This window comes from Ranitomeya imitator, chromosome 6, assembly GCF_032444005.1.
Source record: "Ranitomeya imitator isolate aRanImi1 chromosome 6, aRanImi1.pri, whole genome shotgun sequence".
Lineage (NCBI taxonomy): Eukaryota > Metazoa > Chordata > Amphibia > Anura > Dendrobatidae > Ranitomeya > Ranitomeya imitator.
The window spans coordinates 290,190,743-290,208,360 of record NC_091287.1 but is presented as its reverse complement, the minus strand read 5'-3'; the positions used below and the strand labels follow the sequence as shown (position 1 = coordinate 290,208,360).

Genomic DNA, 17,618 nt, shown 5'->3' with positions numbered 1-17,618 from the left:
TGGAACCCAAATCAAGCAAAAAAATTAATAGGCTTTCTATGGCCCACAATTGGGGAGAGAGAGAGAGATGGCACACCCAGGAGTCAAGACTGGCACAAAAGCAGAAGGGGCAATATGAATCTCCCACAGATTTTTTTTTTTTTTTTTTTTCAGGGAGACTTTAGAGAAAAAAAAATACAAAAAAAATGATTTTTTTCAGGAATAATTTAGAAACCAAAGAAAATAAAATGATTTTTTCAGGGAGAATTTAGAAAACAAATAAAACAAAAAATAGGCTTTCTAGGGCCCACTGAGTGACAGATGACACTCACAGGAGTCAGGAGTGGCACACAAGCTCAGAGGCCAATATTAATCTCCCACTGATTGATTTAGTGATTTTTTTTGGTAGATTTTGGAACCCAAATCAAGCAAAAAAATTAATAGGCTTTCTATGGCCCACTATTTGTGAGAGAGATGGCACGCTCAGGACTGGCACACAAGCCCAGAGGCCAATATTAATCTCCCATTTTTTTTTTTTTCCAGGGAAAATTTATAAACCCAATAAAAAAATAATAATAAATAGGCTTTCTATGGCCCACTATCTGAGAGAGAGAGATGGCACGCTTAGGACTGGCACACAAGCCCAAAGGCCAATATTAATCTCCCACTGATTGATTGATTGATTGATTTTTTCAGGTAGAATTATGAACCCAAATCAACCAAAAAAATAAATAGGCTTTCTATGGCCCACTATTTGTGAGAGAGATGGCACGCTCTGGACTGGCACACAAGCCCAGAGGCCAATATTAATCTCCCACTTTTTTTTTTTTCCAGGGAAAATTTATAAACCCAATAAAATAATAAAAAAATAGGCTTTCTATGGCCCACTATCTGAGAGAGAGAGAGATGGCACGCTTAGGACTGGCACACAAGCCCAAAGGCCAATATTAATCTCCCACTGATTGATTTAATGATTTTTTCAGGTAGAATTTAGAACCCAAATCAAGCAAAAAAATTAATAGGCTTTCTATGGCCCACTGAGTGAGAGATGGCACACACAGGAGTAAGGAGTGGCACACAAGCCCTGAGGCCAATATTTTTCTCCCTCTGATTGATTGATTGATTTTTTCAGGTAGAATTATGAACCCAAATCAACCAAAAAAATAAATAGGCTTTCTATGGCCCACTATTTGTGAGAGAGATGGCACGCTCAGGACTGGCACACAAGCCCAGAGGCCAATATTAATCTCCCATTTTTTTTTTCCAGGGAAAATTTATAAACCCAATAAAAAAAATAATAATAAATAGGCTTTCTATGGCCCACTATCTGAGAGAGAGAGATGGCACGCTTAGGACTGGCACACAAGCCCAAAGGCCAATATTAATCTCCCACTGATTGATTGATTGATTTTTTCAGGTAGAATTATGAACCCAAATCAACCAAAAAAATAAATAGGCTTTCTATGGCCCACTATTTGTGAGAGAGATGGCACGCTCAGGACTGGCACACAAGCCCAGAGGCCAATATTAATCTCCCACTTTTTTTTTTTTCCAGGGAAAATTTATAAACCCAATAAAATAATAAAAAAATAGGCTTTCTATGGCCCACTATCTGATAGAGAGAGAGATGGCACGCTTAGGACTGGCACACAAGCCCAAAGGCCAATATTAATCTCCCACTGATTGATTTATTGATTTTTTCAGGTAGAATTTAGAACCCAAATCAAGCAAAAAAATTAATAGGCTTTCTATGGCCCACTGAGTGAGAGATGGCACACACAGGAGTAAGGAGTGGCACACAAGCCCTGAGGCCAATATTTTTCTCCCACTGATTGATGTTGTGATTTTTTCTGGTAGATTTTGGAACCCAAATCAAGCAAAAAAATAAATAGGCTTTCTATGGCCCACTGAGTGAGAGATGACACAGACAGAGATGGCACTCTAGCAGAAATGTCAATCTTAATCTCCCACAAAAAAAAAAAAGGAACTGTCCTTCAATTACTATCTCCCTGCAGTAATCTCAGCCAGGTATGGCAGGCAGCAATAAGGAGTGGACTGATGCACAAATTAAATAAAAAGTGTGGACAAACAAACAAGATAGCTGTGCAGAAAGGAAGGAACAAGAGGATTTGTGCTTTGAAAAAAGCAGTTGGTTTGCACAGCGGCGTACACACAGCAATGCAGCTATCAGGGAGCCTTCTAGGGCAGCCCAATGAGCTACAGCGCTGAGGAAAAAAAAAAAAAAAGGAGCTTCCACTGTCCCTGCACACCGAAGGTGGTGTTGGGCAGTGGAAATCGCTACAGCACAAGCGGTTTTGTGGTTAATGGACCCTGCCTAACGCTATCCCTGCTTCTGACGAAGCGGCAGCAACCTCTCCCTAAGCTCAGATCAGCAGCAGTAACATGGCGGTCGGCGGGAACTCCCCTTTATAGCCCCTGTGACGCCGCAGACAGCAAGCCAATCACTGCAATGCCCTTCTCTAAGATGGTGGGGACCAGGACCTATGTCATCACGCTGCCCACACTCTGCGTTTACCTTCATTGGCTGAGAAATGGCGCTTTTCGCGTCATTGAAACGCGACTTTGGCGCGAAAGTCGCGTACCGCATGGCCGACCACGCACAGGGGTCGGATCGGGTTTCATGAAACTCGACTTCGCCAAAAGTCGGCGACTTTTGAAAATGTTCGACCCGTTTCGCTCAACCCTAATTACTATCACTCCTTCAGAATTTTAAGGAGATTGTTAAAGCTGAATTTTGTGATTCTATAGAGGAATTTAAAAGCGCTCTTCTCTGTACTTTCTCAAGAACGTGGTCTAGTACTAGTTTACCTGTCAGATTCATTGGGGAAGAATGTTTCTGAGACTGATTAGAATGCTAAAGTATTTTAGGTGTCTGACTCCTCCTCACAGGAGGAAGGTTCAGGGAGACCTTTACTCCAGGCTGGAAAATTGATCCCTTAGGCTATGTGCACGCGATGCGGATTTAGCGTTTTTTCCACGCAGAAACACTGCAGATCCGCAAAGTGATTTACAGTACAATGGAAATCAATAGGAAAAAAATGCTGTGGTAATGGTGCGGAAAACTCCGCATGTAAAACGCTGCGGATCAAAAGAAGTAGCATGTCACTTCTTTTCTGTGGATCTGCAGCGTTTTTGCACCCTTTCATTATAGAAATCCGCAGTGGTAAAAAACGCATGAAATCCGCACAAAATCCACATCAAATCCGCAACAAAAAAGCACAAAATCCACATAAAAAAGCGTAAAATCTGCACCTGCGTTTTCTGCCAGGAGATGCGGATTTTGTGCAGAAAATTCTGCATCCCAATCCGCAACATGTGCACATAGCCTGAGTATAAGAGCCACTATGCAAGTGGAAGAGAAAACAAGGAGCTGTTGGTCCAGTACCATATGTTTGAGGGCCTTCTTTCTATGGAATCTAGAGTCTTCACTATACAGTGTCTTGCAAAAGTATTCACCCCACACCCGCCTTGGCTTTTTAACTATTTTGTTACATTACAACCTGTGTTTAAGACATTAACTGCTGATGTCATTATTGCCCTCAAATCAGCGATTATCTGCTGAAGACATTACTGAGACGCTAAGTCCTTAGGACATTAATATTGTTCATATATAGTGGAGGAAATAAGTTGGAAATGTAGTGCGGAAGCCACCTGTGGGACCCGTATCCAGGCTGACCTGTGTCGGAACCAAGCTGCAGTGGTGGAACCGGCCCCTGAACTGGTGGGAAAACTTCAGGCTACAGCTAGCAATCCGGAGGCTGCTGTGACTGTAGGTGCAGCAGCCACATTTGCACCTACTCGCCGAAAAGGTGGACACGGAGGGTCTAGGGGACAGAGTACGTCGCCCAACAAGACCCGCATTCACCGGCTTGGTACACTGCGTGGCAAGCGCAGGGCAGGAGAGGAGATAGCCTGCACAGAAAGATGGCCAGGAGAGGCATATATAAAAGAGGAGTTCTGGACAAGTGACCAACTTGACGGAGAGTTATCTGGACTTCACACCTGGAGGACACAGCACCCCGTCTGGGGAGCCTGAACTGTGAGGCCGGCGTCACACACAGCGTAAAACAATACGGTCCGTATATTACGGCCGTAATACGCTGAAAAGTCCCGAAAAAAGTGGTCCGTAGCTCCTCCGTAGGCAGGGTGTGTCAGCGTTTTTTGCGCATGGCATCCTCCGTATGTAATCCGTATGGCATCCGTACTGCGTGGTTTTCTCGCAGGCTAGCAAAACCAACATACCGCTATAGAAGTGATCCATGTGTCCCAAAAAGAAAAGAAAATATATATATACTGTCTATATATATATATATATATATATATATATATATATATATATATATATATATAATGTGTCAGTAGACACATATATTAGAGAGAAAAGCCGGTAATTCAGTGCGGTGTACAGTAAAATCACACTGACAGCTTACAGTAGAATAGGTAGAATAAATGTGTACACATAGAATAGGTATATATATATATATATGTCAGTGAGACACATATATGTATATATATTAATATTTATTCCAGCGCTATACAGCTTGAAAGCCGGTAATTCAATTACCGGCTTTTTCCTTCTCCTTCCTAAAACCCGACATGATTTGAGACATGTTTTACATACAGTAAACCATGTCTTCTCTCCATTTTTTTTGCAGATTCCACACTACTAATGTCAGTAGTGTGTATCTGCAAAATTTGGCCGTTCTAGCTCTTAAAATAAAGGGTTAAATGGCGGAAAAAATTGGCGTGGGCTCCCGCGCAATTTTCTCCGCCAGAGTAGTAAAGCCAGTGACTGAGGGCAGATATTAATAGCCTGGAGAGGGTCCACGGTTATTGGCCCCCCCCTGGCTAAAAATATCTGCCCCCAGCCACCCCAGAAAAGGCACATCTGGAAGATGCGCCTATTCTGGCACTTGGCCACTCTCTTCCCATTCCCGTGTAGCGGTGGGATATGGGGTAATGAAGGGTTAATGCCACCTTGCTATTGTAAGGTGACATTAAGCCTAATTAATAATGGAGAGGCGTCAATTATGACACCTATCCATTATTAATCCAATACTAGTAAAGGGTTAAATAAAACACAAACACATTTTTTAAAATTATTTTAATGAAATAAAAACAATGGTTGTTGCAGTATTTTATTCAACGCCCAATCCAGTCACTGAAGACCCTCGTTCTGTGAGTAAAAAAACATAATAAACCAACAATATACTTACCCTCCGCAGATCTGTAACGTCCAACGATGTAAATCCTTCTGAAGGGGTTAAAACATTTTGCAGCAAGGAGCTGTGCTAATGCAGGCTGCTCCTCGCTGCAAAACCCCAGGGAATGAGGCTAAAAATAGATCAATGATCTATATTTAGCTTTATTTGCGGTGAGGCGCCCTCTGCTGGCTGTTCATAGATCGTGGGAAATTACCTAGAAAGCCAGGGAGCTTTCTAGGTAATTTCCCACGATCTATGAACAGCCAGCAGAGGGCGCCTCACCGCAAATAAAGCTAAATATAGATCATTGATCTATTTTTAGCCTCATTCCCTGGGGTTTTGCAGCGAGGAGCAGCCTGCATTAGCACAGCTCCTTGCTGCAAAATGTTTTAACCCCTTCAGAAGGATTTACATCGTTGGACGTTACAGATCTGCGGAGGGTAAGTATATTGTTGGTTTATTATGTTTTTTTACTCACAGAACGAGGGTCTTCAGTGACTGGATTGGGCGTTGAATAAAATACTGCAACAACCATTGTTTTTATTTCATTAAAATAATTTTAAAAAATGTGTTTGTGTTTTATTTAACCCTTTACTAGTATTGGATTAATAATGGATAGGTGTCATAATTGACGCCTCTCCATTATTAATTAGGCTTAATGTCACCTTACAATAGCAAGGTGGCATTAACCCTTCATTACCCCATATCCCACCGCTACACGGGAATGGGAAGAGAGTGGCCAAGTGCCAGAATAGGCGCATCTTCCAGATGTGCCTTTTCTGGGGTGGCTGGGGGCAGATATTTTTAGCCAGGGGGGGGCCAATAACCGTGGACCCTCTCCAGGCTATTAATATCTGCCCTCAGTCACTGGCTTTACTACTCTGGCGGAGAAAATTGCGCGGGAGCCCACGCCAATTTTTTCCGCCATTTAACCCTTTATTTTAAGAGCTAGAACGGCCAAATTTTGCAGATACACACTACTGACATTAGTAGTGTGGAATCTGCAAAAAAAATGGAGAGAAGACATGGTTTACTGTATGTAAACCATGTCTCAAATCATGTCGGGTTTTAGGAAGGAGAAGGAAAAAGCCGGTAATTGAATTACCGGCTTTCAAGCTGTCTAGCGCTGGAATAAATATTAATATATATACATATATGTGTCTCACTGACATATATATATATATATATATATATATATACCTATTCTATGTGTACACATTTATTCTACCTATTCTACTGTAAGCTGTCAGTGTGATTTTACTGTACACCGCACTGAATTACCGGCTTTTCTCTCTAACAGCGCTGCGTATTTCTCGCAAGTCACACTGCTTGTCCGTGTGTAATCCGTATTTTTCACGCTTCCATAGACTTTCATTGGCGTATTTCTTGCGCAGTACGGTGACAAACGCAGCATGCTGCGATTTTGTACGGCCGTAGAAAGCCGTATAATACTGATCAGTAAAATACGGCAAATAGGAGCAGGGGCATAGAGAATAATTGTGCCGTATTTTTTGCGAGTTTTACGGACGTAGATTCTGCGCTCTTACGTCCGTAAAACTCGCATGTGTGACGGCGGCCTGAGTAAAACCGTGAGAACTGCAACAAGCTGTGTCCTTCCATTTCTTTCCGGCATCATCTACTCTGCTCTTCTACCTGTCACTAGTAACATTGCCACCCACACCACTAACTGCCCTGGGGACCAAGCTCTACCTGTGGAGAGGCATAACAACTCAGCTGCATTATTGAGCCCGTCATAGCATCTGACCTGCTTGTTTCAATTAATGAGCACGTAAGGATTTTAGTGTTCGCTCATCACTACTAGTGAGAAAAATATTGGCATAAATTAAATTTATGGGATCAAATAACAAAAAAAGACATGTGCATATGTATTCATCACTTTTAGTATGAAGCCCTTAAAAATTTCTGTTGCAAGCAGCTACTTTTATAAGTCGCATGCTTAGTGAAAGGAATTGCACCTGTGTGTAATGTTAGTGTCACATGGTCTGTCAGTATATACACATCTTAAGAACATAGTACCACAACAAACCTGACGAGGGCTGTCCACCAAAACTCTCAGTCCAGTCAAGGACTGCATTAATCAGAGAAGCAGCACAGAGATTAGAGGTAACCCTGAAGTAGCTGCAGAGTTCCCAAGCAGATACTAGAATTTCTATCCATATGACCACAATAAGCCATACACTCCATAGTGGAGTCCTTTATGGAAGAGTGGGCAGAAAAAAAGGCTTTACTACACACACAAATTGTAAGGATCATTTTGTTTTTGCCAAAAAAACGTGTGAGACTCCCCAAATATATGAAGGAAGGTGCTTTGGACAGGAGAGACCAAACTTGAACTTTTTGGCCAGCAAGGTTAATGCTATGTCTGGTGCCAAACCAATACAGATCATCACCCTAAGAACACCATCCCCATAGTGAAACTTTCTGGTGGCAGCATCATCTTCTGTGGATATTTTTGGGCAGCAGGGACAGGTTGAATGGTCCAAGTCGAGGTGAATATGGATGGTGCAAAATACAGGGATATTCTTCATCAAAACCTGCTTCAGTATGTCAGTGATTTGAGACTGGGACGGAGGTACACCTTCCAACAAGACAATAACCCAAAGTATACGGCTAAAGCACAAGAAAATTTTCACGATGGGAGTGGTGACATCAGCAAGGTGACAAGGGTTCATCGGCTATGAACTCCGGTGACCTTACTCATGTCAGCGCAAGGCACTGCAGGAGCGTAATCACGTTCGTTTCTGTGTGTTCTGGCTGACTTGCTGAGTGGTCGTAGCATGCCACCACTCAACAAACCATCCGGATGTAGCAGAGCTGGAGTTCTTCGTGGAACAGTATCACATAGGGATTATCTGCAGACAGGTGAGAAATATTGTTTCATTATTTTTTTTACTTTACAGTAATAACTGGATAAAAGAGGGAGGGGAGTGTTTATATGAAATAAAGGAGTCTATGTCTTTATTTCAATTAAAGTACTTTATTCTGTGTGTGTCTTTATTTCATTTGACTATGGGATTAGTAATGGGGGCGTCTGATAGAAGCCTCTCCATTACTAATCTCTGGGCGTGATGTTAGCTGACTTTACAAAGCTAACCAACCCCAATACTATAACCCCACTTGCCACCACACCAGGACAAGTGGGAAGAGCGGAGGCTAATGGATGTGTCGTTTCTTGAGCTGAGGGCTGATGTTCTTACCCTGGGAGAGGACCAATATATGGCCCCTTCCTAGGCTATTAATTACAGCCTGCAGCTGTCTGCCAAGCATTTGCATTTTATTAATTATAGGGGGACTAAATGTCTTTTTTTTTAGTCACCCCTTAATAACCATTAAAGGTTAGGTAGACAACTGTGAGCTGATATTAATAGCCTGGGAAGCTCCATGTTTATTACCCCTTCCCAGACTATAAACATCAGCCCCCAGCTGTTGCCTTTCCTTCGGCTGGGTAAGAAAAAACCCACACCATTTTCCTTTATTTAGTAATTAGCTAAATACATGTAGAGTATGCTACACACACTGCAATGATTATATATATCAATGACATCTATCTATCTATATCTAAGATTGTTTTATTAGTTAGTAAACTAGCTTGAAATGACAGAGGATTACTGTTTGTAAAAGCTGCTGTAAATAAACGAATGGCAGATGGATTGCATATACATGTCATACCGATGTTAGGAGAGAAGAAACCCTGCATTTCAGATCCATGGGTTATCCCTGTCAGGAAAGTTCTTCTATCTCAGGGTCCTGACTTTTACACAATAGTGGAAATGCCCCACCTTGCATCATGAAACTTGAAGAGAGACTGTCAAAATTATAAAGTAGGGTTTGGTCGGACCAGGGTATTTCTACCCCCTCAACAAGCAGGAAGATTACCTCTAGGATTCAGCTGAGGACTTGGAATGCCTTTTTTAAATGTTTGGGCCAGCCTGTGTTCGTTTTTCTTAAGGATCTTAAATATTTGGTTCCTTTTGATTTTTCTTTGTGGGAGAGTCTAAATATGAACTTGAATCTTAGAACTACTAAGGTACAGATCTCAGAACTTAGTGTACTTTTTTGATCATCCTTGGATCAAGAGTCGCCCAGACCACAGAAAGATTAAATCCCCTCCATGGGAATTAAAGAGAATGTTAAATTCTTTTCTGGATATAAGTAATCTGTTGAAAGTCGACACCAGCTGCCAGCTTGCCTAGTGCCACTATATCATTACACGGCATAGAGGTGATCTATCTGCCCCTTTTTTAGATACAGATATTACAGCAGGGTGGGTAAGATGTAACTAATAACTGCAGGACCAGACTATAGTCAAGAGCTTGCATGTAGTGTGTAATCATGGAGACACAAAACTCTTGAGCATCTGTTTCCACAAAGTTAAATTACGGTATATTTTATCAATGAAGCGTGTTTCCAATAGATCATATATTCTGTCTGATAAATATTAATACAAAACAATCACTGATGGTTCTTGATTTGCATTTTATTGTTTTTCTTTATTTAAAAAAATATATAAATGAGGGTTAACAACTCAAAAAAGACCATTTCAAAAATTACTTCTTTTTATTTTTGATGTACATAAGCATATTTATCTGAAAATGTGTTGGAATAAGCAATCGGTAACATAGGGAATACTAAATAACCTAAAAACGAAGTGAATAACCACAATATCAATAAGATTTTTAATGACAGGTATAATTTCATTAATACATACATGTATATTCAAATTAGTGGGGAGCTGTGCACCAAAGAAAGTTCATGGGAAAAAATGTATGGGGAATGGGTATAATAATAATAATAATAACAATAATAATGTATTCTCTAAAACTACATATATAGTACATAGCAAAAAAGAAGTTTTCAGCATATAAATACACGTAATAAATAAGTAATAGAACATGGATAAATCATTTTATATAGTGAAACACATCTGCCAAGGAGTCTTGAGAAAGCTACTGAGCGAAACGTATGACGGAGTCTTGGGGTTTTCTATGCCTTTGTTGTTCTCTTTATGGAATATTTATTACTGAATAGCAGCTAAGATTTGTTTCACTATATCCAATTATTAATCTGTGTTCTATTACCTACAGTTATATGAAAAAGTTTGGGCACCCCTATTAATCTTAAGCTTAATGTTTTATAAAAATTGGTTTTTTTGCAACAGCTATTTCAGTTTCATATATCTAATAACTGTTGGACACAGTAATGTTTCTGCCTTGAAATGAGGTTTATTGTACTAACAGAAAATGTGCAACCTGCATTCAAACAAAATTTGACAGGTGCATAAGTATGGGCACCCTTATCATTTTCTTGTTTTAAATACGCCTACCTACTTTTTACTGACTTACTAAAGCACTTTTTTGGGTTTTCTAATCTCATTGAGCTTTGAACTTCATAGCCAGGTGTATGCAATGATGAGAAAAGCTACTTAAAGTGGCTACTTGCAAGTTGTTCTCCTGTTTGAATCTCCTCTGAAGAGTGGCATCATGGGCATCATGGGCTCCTCCAAACAACTGTCTAATGATCTGAAAACAAAGATTATTCAACATAGTTGTTCAGGGGAAGGATACAAAAAGCTGTCTCAGAGATTTAACCTGTCAATTTGCACTGTGAGGAACATAGTAAGGAAATGGAAGAACACAGGTACAGTTCTTGTTGAGGCCAGAAGTGGCAGGCCAAGAAAAACATCAGAAAGGCAGAGAAGAAGAATGGTGAGATCAGTCAAGGACAATGCTCAGACCACCTCCAGAGAGCTGCAGCATCAACTTGCTGCATATGGTGTCACTGTGCATCGGTCAACTATACAAGGCACTTTGCACAAGGAGAAGCTGTATGGGAGAGATGCAAAACAAGCCGTTTCTGCAAGCATGCCACAAATAGTGTCGGCTGAGGTATGCAAAAGCACATTTGGAGAAGCCAACTTCTTTTTGGAAGAAGGTCCTGTGGACTGATGAAACCAAGATTGAGTTGTTTGGTCATACAAAAAGGCGTTATGCATGGCGGCCAAAAAACAAAGCACTCCAAGAAAAACACTTGCTACCCACAGTAACATCCGGTGGAGGTTCCATCATGCTTTGGGGCTGTGTGGCCAATGCCATCACCGGGAATCTTGTTAAAGTTGAGGGACGCATGGATTCCTCTCAGTATCAGCAGATTCTTGACAATAATGTTCATGAATCAGTGACAAAGTTGAGGTTACGCAGCGGATGGATCTTTCAGTAAGACAATGATCCAAAACACCGCTCCAAATCTACTCAGGCATTCATGCAGAGGAACAATTACACTGTTCTGGAATAGCTATCCCAGTCCCCTGACCTGAATATCATTGAACATCTGTGGGATCATTTGAAGAGGGCTGTCCATGCTCGGCGACCATCAAACTTAACTGAACTGGAATTGTTTTGAAAAGAGGAATGGTCAAAAATACCTTCATCCAGGATCCAGGAACTCATTAAAAGCTGCAGGAAGCGACTAGAGGCTGTTATTTTTGCAAAAGGAGGATCTACTAAATATTAATGTCACTTTTCTGGTGGGGTGCCCATACTTATGCACCTGTCAAATTTTGTTTGAATGCAGATTGCACATTTTCTGTTAGTACAATAAACCTCATTTCAAGGCAGAAACATTACTGTGTCCAACAGTTATTAGATATATGAAACTGAAATGGCTGTTGCAAAAAAACAATTTTTATAAAACATTAAGATTAATAGGGGTGCCCAAACGTTTTCATATAACTGTATTTATTACCCGTATTTATATGCTGAAAGTTTCTTTTTTTTGCTATGTATTACATATGTAATTCTGGAGGACACAACACTAGTATTATTATACCGACTCCCCATTTGTTTTTTTCCTTGAACTTTCTTTGGTGCACAGCTTCTCACTAATTTTAATATATTTTATTCTATATACGAGGGGCGATCCAAAAGTAATGATAATCAATACAAAACACAATGAATATAGTAAAAAAATAAATGTATTTTTCTACATAGTCTCCTAACAAGTCTATACATTTAGTCCATCTCTTTTCTAACCTCAGAATTCCCTTCGAAAAAAATTCTTGATCTTGACCCTCTCTTCGATCTGCCAATACAACTTCTTCAACTTTTTTCACGTTTTCTTCATTGAGGGACGTGGATGGGCGTCCTTCATGATGGTTATTTTCCGTCGATGTTCTTCCCAGCTTAAATTCCTTGGCCCAGCGTGCAACTGTGGAATATGGAGGAGAAGAGTCCCCCAATGTTTCCACCAAGTCGCTGTGTATGTCTTTGGTAGTCACTTTTTTCAAGCAGAGGTATTTGATGACCGCTCTGAGCTCGTTTTTTTCCATTTTGATGTTCACTCCTCGGCAGTTTATATTCAAATGAATGTAGCTCCCGGGAATCGTGGTCTATTTAAGTAATTTTTTTTTCCTGGACTAGTGGGTACCTAAGAGAGAAGAAAACATTTTATTTTAATTTCTGTGTGCAATAGAAATAACCGATTATCATTACTTTTGGATCGCCCCTCGTATATATATATTAATAAAATTAAACCTTTAATTTGAATAACCACGGATAGTAACATTATATTACTTATGTTATGGTGTATTTCTATAAGGAATACGTATCACATAAATATATAGGTCGTCTTGGTCATATAAATATGAAATAGTTTTATTGTAACTATGTGGATGGCGCTAATGAAAAAAAGAAATATATTACAAGAACCATGTGACGTGAAACAAAGCCATACACATGGTATTAATTTATGTTTTTGCTAATTGTTGTTCAGCAGATGTATCTCATAAGATATGTCATTCTCAACTCAGCGCTGAAAGGACTGTGACTGCTGTTCTGTGAGCTGGTCCTGTGCATTCCTGTGAACGACAATGTCTCACTCTCAAAGACATGTAACTAGTGATAGGAACCCACCTTCTCAAAGATCATACAATGACGGACAAAGAAGAGAACGGTCCAGCTCCAATGGCCAACGGCATGGAGAAAGGAGAGACAGGAGATCACAAGACAGGTACAGAGTTTAGAGTCATTGGATTAATAGGATGTGGTATTTATGGCCATGGACAGGATTTTGCTTTAATATGTTTCTATGTGGATCATATATTTTATTAAACACGATGTTAGAATAAAGTTTGTAGGATATGTAAATTTGTGCTTGTTCTTAAAAAAAACAAACACAAAATCCTTGGCTTCTGTGAAATCATGAGTGGTGCTTGAGCTTGATTAATCCTGTATTGTATTAACCCCTTCGCGCCGCAGGCCATTTCCGTTTCTGTTTTTCGCTTCCCTTCTTCCCAGAGCTATATCTTTTTTTTATTTTTCCGTCAATATAGACATGTGAGGGCTTGTTTTTTGCGGGACGAGTTGTACTTTTGAACGACACCATTGGTTTTACCATATTGCGTACTCGAAATCGGGAAAAAATTCCAAGTGCTGTGAAATTGCAAAAAAAAAGTCCAATTCCACAACAGGTTTTTGGATTTTTTTTTTTACCATGTCCACCAAATGCTATAACTAACCTGTCATTATGATTCTCCAGATCATTATGAGTTTATAGACGCCAAACATGTCTAGGTTTTTTTTTTAAGTGGTGAAAAAAATCCAAAGTTTGTTTAAAAAAAAGAAAAATTTGCGTCATTATCCGAAACCCATAGCGCTTCCATATTTCCAGATCTCGAGTTGAGTGAGGGCTTAATTTTTGCGTGCCAATCTGACATTTTTAATTATACTATTTTGGTGTCGATATGATCTTTTGATCGCCCGTTATTGCATTTTAATTCAATGTTGCGGCAACCAAAAAAATGTAATTCTGTCATTTTGACTTTTTTCTCACTACGCTGTTTAGTGATCAGGTTAATTATTTTTTATATTGATAGATCGGGCGATTATGAATGTGGCGATAAAAAATATGTTTGATTTTTTTTTTTATTGTTTTATTTTGAATGTGGTGAAAGGGGGGATGACTTGAACTTTCATATTTTTTTATTTTTTTAATATTTTTAAAACTTTTTTTTACTTTTGGCATGCTTTAATAGTCTCTATGGGAGACTAGAAGCTGCTAAAACCCGATCGGCAATGATCAGAACGCCTGTATGTAGCAGAATTACTGACTTGCTGCAACCCCTGGCAAAAATTATGTAATCACCGTCCTTGGAGGATGTTCATTCAGTTGTTTAAAGGGAACCTGTCACCTGAATTTGGCGGGACCAGTTTTTGGTCATATGGGCGGAGTTTTCGGGTGTTTGATTCACCCTTTCCTTACCCGCTGGCTGCATGCTGGCCGCAATATTGGATTTAAGTTCATTCTATGTCCTCCGTATTACACGCCTGCGCAAGGCAATCTTGGGTCAGCGATACATCAGAATGATAACCATAGAGGTCCTTGAGACCTCTATCGTTACTGATCCCGGCTAGCTGTGAGCGCCACCCTGTAATCGGCGCTCATAGCACACCTACAATTCAGCTACATAGCAGCGATCTGATGATCGCTGCTATGTAGCAGAGGCGATCGAGTTGTGCCAGCTTCTAGCCTCCTATGGAGGCTATTGAAGCATGGCAAGAGTGAAAAAAATAAAAAATATATAAAAGTTTAAATCACCCCACTTTCGCCCCATTCAAAATAAATCAATTAAAAAAATCAAACCTACACATATTTGGTATCGCCGCGTTCAGAATCGCCCGATCTATCAACTAAAAAAGAAAATTAACCTGATCGCTAAACGGCGTAGCGAGAAAAAAATTTGAAACGCCAGAATTACGTTTTTTTGGTGGCCACGACACTGCATTAAAATGCAATAAAGGGTGATCAAAAGAACGTATCTGCACCAAAATGGTATCATTAAAAACGCTAGCTTGGCACACAAAAAATAAGCCTTCAACCGACCGCTGGTCATGAAAAATGGAGCAATTTTTTTTTTTTTTTTTTTTTTTTTAGCAAACTTTGGAATTTTTTTCACCACATTTAGTGAACCTAGCAAAAAAGCCAAACAAAAAACAAGTGTGGGATTGCACTTTTTTTGCAATTTCACCGCACTTGGAATTTTTTTCCCGTTTTCTAGTATACAACATGCTAAAACCAACGATGTCGTTCAAAAGTACAACTTGTTTCACAAAAAATAAGCCCTCACACGGCCATATTGACGGAAAAATAAAAAGTTATGGCTCTGGGAAGGAGGGGAGCGAAAAACGAACACGGAAAAATGGAAAATTCCAAGGTCATGGTGGGGGAATAATTTTGTAGAAAAAAAGCAGATCACAGACATGGCACAAAACTAAAGTCATTTCAAATGGCAACTTCCTGCTTTAATAAACACTAAAAGAAATCAAGATAAAAAAATGTGGCAGTCAGTAATAGTTAATTTTTTAAACCAAGCATATGGGAAAATTTATGGAGTCACTCAATTATGAGGGAAAAAATTATGGAATCACCCTGTAAATTTTAATTCCCAAAACTAACACCTGCATCAAATTAGATCTAATCATTAGTCTGTATCTAAAAAGGAGTGATCACACCTTGGAGAGCTGTTGCACCAAGTGGACTGACATGAATCATGGCTCCAACACGAGAGATGTCAATTGAAACAAAAGAGAGGATTATCAAACTCTTAAAAGAGGGAAAATCATCACGCAATGTTGCAAAAGATGTTGGTTGTTCACAGTCAGTTGTGTCTAAAATCTGGATCAAATACAAACCACATGGGAAGGCTGTTAAAGGCAAACATACTGGTAGACCAAGGAAGACATCAAAGCGTCAAGACCAGAAACTTAAAGCAATATGTCTCCAAAACAGGAAATGCACAACAAAACAAATGAGGAACGAATGGGTGGAAACTGGAGTCAATGTCTGTGACCGAACTGTAAGAAACCACCTAAAGGAAAAGCTAAGCGAAAGCCATCGTTAACACCTAAACAGAATAAGACAAGGTTACAATGTGCTAAGGAAACTCAATCGTGGACTGTGGATGACTGGATGAAAGTCATAGTCAGTGATGTATCACGAATCTGCATTGGACAAGGTGATGATGCTGGAACTTTTGCTTGGTGCCGTTCCAATGAGATTTATAAAGATGACTGCCTGAAGAGAACATGCAAATTTCCACAGTCATTGATGATATGGGGCTGCATGTCAGGTAAAGGCACTGGGGAGATGGCTGTCATTACATCTTCAATAAATGCACCAGTTTATATTGATATTTTGGACACTTTTCTTATCCCATCAATTGAAAGGATGTTTGCGGATGATGAAATAATTTTCAAGATGATAATGCATCCTGCCATAGAGCAAAAACTGTGAAAACATTCCTTGAAAAAAGACACATAAGGTCAATGTCATGGCCTGCAAATAGTCCGGATCTCAATCCAATTGAAAATCTTTGGTGGAAGTTGAAGAAAATGGTCCATGACAAGGCGCCAATCTACAAAGCTGATCTGGCAACAGCAATCAGAGAAAGATGGAGCCAGATTGATGAAGAGTACTGTTTGGCACTCATTAAGTCCATGCCACAGAGACTGCAAGCTGTTATAAAAGCCAGAAGTGGTGTAACAAAATGCCAACCCATTGGTGACCTGTGATGGATTTCCGGCGCAATTGCCTGAAGTGCATGTTAAATGCCACTGTCAGAGTATGACAACGGCATTTAACGGGTTAATTGCCGTGAGTGTATCGCGATTCCACCCGCAGTTCATCTGGGCACATGTCAGCTGTTCAAAACAGCTGACATGTGCCGGGAAAGAAGTGGGCTCAGAGCCGGAGCACACATCAGAGGGAGCGACACGACATGCGCTGTACTATTACGGCACATGTCGTGAAGGGGTTAAGAATTTGACTCCTATAATTGTCCACACAAATATACCATTTCTAATACACAAGTTAGAGGATATTTGCACTATATGACAGGATGTATTAAAAGGAATCTGTCACTAAGTTTTTGACACCTAAACTGAGAGCAGTATAATATATAGAGGCCCTGATTCCAGTGATGTCACTTAGTGGGCTGTGTGCCATAGTTTTGATAAAATCACTGTTTTATCAGTGGGAGATTATCACTCAAATAAACCAGCTTCCATGTAGTCCTTGTATTCAGGAGCACCTCGTCTCTGCAGTGTACACAGCAAGCTGTCAATAAGCAATGTGGACTGGGTTAAAACAGAGCTCAGCATCCAGAGAACTGGTTGATCTGCAACAGGTAAAACAGTGATTTTATCAAAACTGCAGCAAGCAGCCCAGTAAGTGATACAACTCTAGAATCTCTGCACCTACATCATGCAGCTCTCATATGGGCAACAGAAGCCTAATGACAGATTCCATTTAAAAGAGAGGGTTGAGAAGGCTACCACCATATGAAAGGAGGAAAGGAAGCTAAGAGTAAAGTGAATCTCACCAAAAGAAGGTATTGTGCTT

At 40.0% G+C, this 17,618-nt stretch overlaps 1 protein-coding gene across 4 annotated transcripts in view; it reads left to right on the top strand.

Annotated features, from left to right (window-relative positions):
- The window catches only part of LOC138642469 (MARVEL domain-containing protein 3-like), an 85,647-nt gene that overhangs the window by 14,166 nt on the left and 53,863 nt on the right, over positions 1 to 17,618 (top strand). For 2 of the 4 annotated variants that reach the window (XM_069730643.1, XM_069730644.1), the window contains one exon: positions 12,996 to 13,229. In XM_069730643.1, the coding sequence (XP_069586744.1) occupies positions 13,090 to 13,229 (140 nt within the window). In that variant the 5' untranslated portion in view covers positions 12,996 to 13,089. Of the gene's footprint in view, positions 1 to 12,992; positions 13,230 to 17,618 lie in introns of all 4 variants that reach the window. The other 2 variants (XM_069730641.1, XM_069730642.1) reach the window with 1 other exon arrangement.